Raw genomic sequence first — 3299 nt, 5'->3', positions numbered from 1 at the left:
TACTCACAGACCGCAAGACACATAAAGACCTAAATTTCGGGTACAATAGAACCCAACTTTTAAAAAGAAAAATAAAGACTTAAACCTACCAGTCTTCATATTATTATTTTATCTTCCCCAACAAAATTGACATTTCCATGTTGAGGACAAATTTAGGGTACTTGGGAGCATAAAACCCAAAAGTATGGGTCAGTTACGGCATTACACAAAGAACAAGCCAATGGCAAGCCGTAATTAACAGCACATAACTGGGCTTATCGTAAACTCAAGAGCTAGCGTTTCCCAAAGAGCTTTATACGTGGCAGGCTCTGCAGTTGGTCCAGTAATAGCTGTTGGACAACCGGCTCCGACTTTCGTCTGCTTGCGCAGTCCTTATCACTCCAGCCGTTGGATAAGATTCCCAACGCCTGGAAAAAGCACCAAACGCAGTTAACTAAAATTCCAAACTACCCCCCAAACCTCCAACTATTTACCACCCACCCTCCCCTCCCTGATCTATAAAACCGGCGTTTGAGACTCGTTAGGTTTGCCAAACCAAGTCCCCAAAGGGGCCCTTAGGGGAAAAAGAAAAAAATCTCTCTCTCTCTCTCTCTCTCTCTCTCTCTCTCTCTCACTTTCTCTCTCTAACTCTCCAACTCTCCAATGGCGGCCGCATCTTCTTCATCCTCAAGAGCGAGAACGAGGTCCGGCGGAAGCGGACCGGTTCTCCGATCACTCTCACCTTCCGGAAGGTTCTACACAGCTACCTCGAACACCTCGCTCTCGTCTTCGTCTTCGGCTTTCGCTTCGTCGACAAGCTCGAGCTTCTCGTCTCCGTCCTCAGCCTTCTTCAACCGCAACCATGACTACCAGTACCAGAACTACTACCAAAACCACCACCACAGCCACCACCACCGATCCGCTTCTCCGACGCGTGTCAACCTCTACACCTCCTCCGCTCCATCGCCTTCGGTCCGGTTCTCCATCGACCACCGCTCGATCTCTCCGAACCGGTCCATCACCGCCTCCAAGAACAACGGCCCGATCTCGATGCCGAAGAAGACCTGTATGTGCTCGCCGACGACGCATCCTGGATCGTTCCGCTGCAGCCTCCATAAGAATCACGGAAACGGGAGTCACAATACGGTGCCGTATCCACACAACAGGTTGAATATGCGCAGATCGGCCATGACGAACTCGCTGGTACGAATCGGTGGGGTCGAGGGCGAGTGGGTGAAGCGTGCTTTGACCGCTCTGATTCGGCCTTCTTCGCACCAGCAGAGAAGAAGAGCAGGGTTTCAGCCGAGGCAGAGTCGGCTCTCAATCATGTCCAAGGCCACCGATGCCGACTGACAGATCTCACAGATCTCTCTGATTTTGTTTTACACAGAGTGACAGACACAGGTTGGTTATATTTCCGGTCATTTCTCTTATTTTCCGATCTTAGATCCCGGTGAGTCAACTCAAGTCGGAGCCACATCCAACGACGCAGCTACGAACGCGACTCCGAGGGAGGCTACGTCAGCTGAGTCAACTCAAACTCGGTCGAGTTCTGCAGCGGAGGCGTCGAGCCGGCGAGTTTTGTTCGAAAGCCTATGAAAGAGAGAAAGTCCATATTGTACATGATATCATTTGCTATGGAAAAATTGGAAGGACAGTTTTCGGACATTTTCTTTTCCTAACAAAATTACAAAATTAAAATCGGATTAAGGAAAATTAAGAGCATATCCTTTGGCTAATTAATTCCAATTAGAAGTGGCAAAGAGACTGGTTCAGTTTGGGGCATTCAGATTTGTGACATCCGTTCCATCCATTTGTGTTTTGCAGCATTTGGGAAATCCGTTATGTTTGCCGTTTGCGTCCACCGTTCGGTTCCGTTACGTTCCGTGTGGTTGGTCGTCGTCGTTCCCATTTTCCGTTACGTGTGCCGTCGACTCTACAGTATCGTTTACCAGGTTGCGTTGCGTTTGTGCAAGGTATATTTATTTATTTATTTGTTTTTACGGATTATTCCTTGTTTTGTGGAATGTTGACTTAGTAATTTTGTCGCTTTGGTTTAGAATTTCTAACTTTCCTTTCAGTTTCGTGGTGCTGTTGCAGGTGTGAAGTCATTGACTTTTTTTCATGGATTTTTTTTATGGGCGGAATATTTCTCACGGACTTTGAAGGATTGAAAATTGAAAGCATGACCTTGAACTTGGATTCTGGAAGGGGGTGCTCGGTGCTCCCAACCATTGACGAAAGGAACAATGAAGCCTTCTACGAGAGACTCTTCAAAGAATAAAATAACTAATTACTGAAAATATTTAGGCTTAAAAACAAAAACAAAAAATTGAGATTTATATTATTATGAAATAATTAATGATTTGTTAAGTTGATTTATGATCATTAGGAAGTAAAGAAGTTTAATGGAAATTGTGAATGTGAACAGTGATGATTGTTCTTCTCTTCAGGACTTTTATCACAAGGAAAGGAGTCGACATGGCGAAATGTTTGATATTGTGAGAAATTAAATATAACAAAATATATTGGCGAAAAAAAAAATATAACAAAATTATTTAAAGAAAATAAATAAAAAAATTTCAGTGAAATAAAGAATATGGAAGATATTACTATATTAGTATTAATATTTGATATTAATGAGCTGGATCTGGAAATTACAATGTGGGCCATGTCTCATCATGGAAGGTAATTGACACTAGACAGGCATGAAGGGTGGAAGCCATATTTTCTATTTATATCACAAACGCTTTCTGGCGTCAAGCGTGATTGGTGTGTGATGCAGGCTGCAAAAAAAAGGATAAGGATCCTCTGCCACTCTCTCTGTCAGAATTGTACCAGACTTTTGATCTTGGTCATTAAAAAGATCCAATGGTCATCACAACACCATATTTATCCTACGTGTACTTGCACACGCCAAATATACCGGCGTCCTCGAAGCCGCTCCCCATCTCAGATTTTTCTAACTTTTTGTCTTTCACCATCTTCTTTTACTTTTACTAGCTAAGCAGAGGGTTTCAGACAGAGGTAGAAGAAAAGTGCTTGTTTTGCTTGATATTATCAATGGCCAAGAACCAAGACTCTGATAGAGTCTCAGTTTCAGCACCGCAGCCACCGCGGCCAGTAATAACACTCCCACCGAGGCCTTCCGCGGAGGCCCTTTTCGCCGGTGGATCTGGGGCGAGCCCGGGTCCGATGACCCTGGTCTCCAACTTCTTCTCGGACACATACCCTGACTCAGAGTACAGGTCCTTCTCTCAGCTCCTTGCTGGAGCCATGGGCTCGCCTATGGGGATGGGGTCGAGTAGACCAATCTTTTT

General features: G+C 44.7%; 1 protein-coding gene across 1 annotated transcript; it reads left to right on the top strand.

Moving 5' to 3' along the window:
• Positions 1-562: 562 nt before the first annotated feature.
• On the top strand, positions 563-2431 carry LOC147279206 (uncharacterized). The gene is made up of 3 exons (XM_086250428.1): positions 563-1383; positions 1807-1955; positions 2080-2431. Exon 1 carries the CDS (start codon positions 643-645, stop codon positions 1330-1332), a length of 690 nt encoding a protein of 229 aa, XP_086106554.1. The 5' UTR covers positions 563-642; the 3' UTR covers positions 1333-1383; positions 1807-1955; positions 2080-2431.
• Positions 2432-3299: the final 868 nt, after the last annotated feature.

Source organism: Dryas octopetala, chromosome 7, assembly GCF_963921425.1.
Source record: "Dryas octopetala chromosome 7, drDryOcto1.1, whole genome shotgun sequence".
In the NCBI taxonomy this organism is placed as follows: Eukaryota; Viridiplantae; Streptophyta; class Magnoliopsida; order Rosales; family Rosaceae; genus Dryas; species Dryas octopetala.
This window is presented reverse-complemented; position numbering and strand designations above follow the sequence as displayed.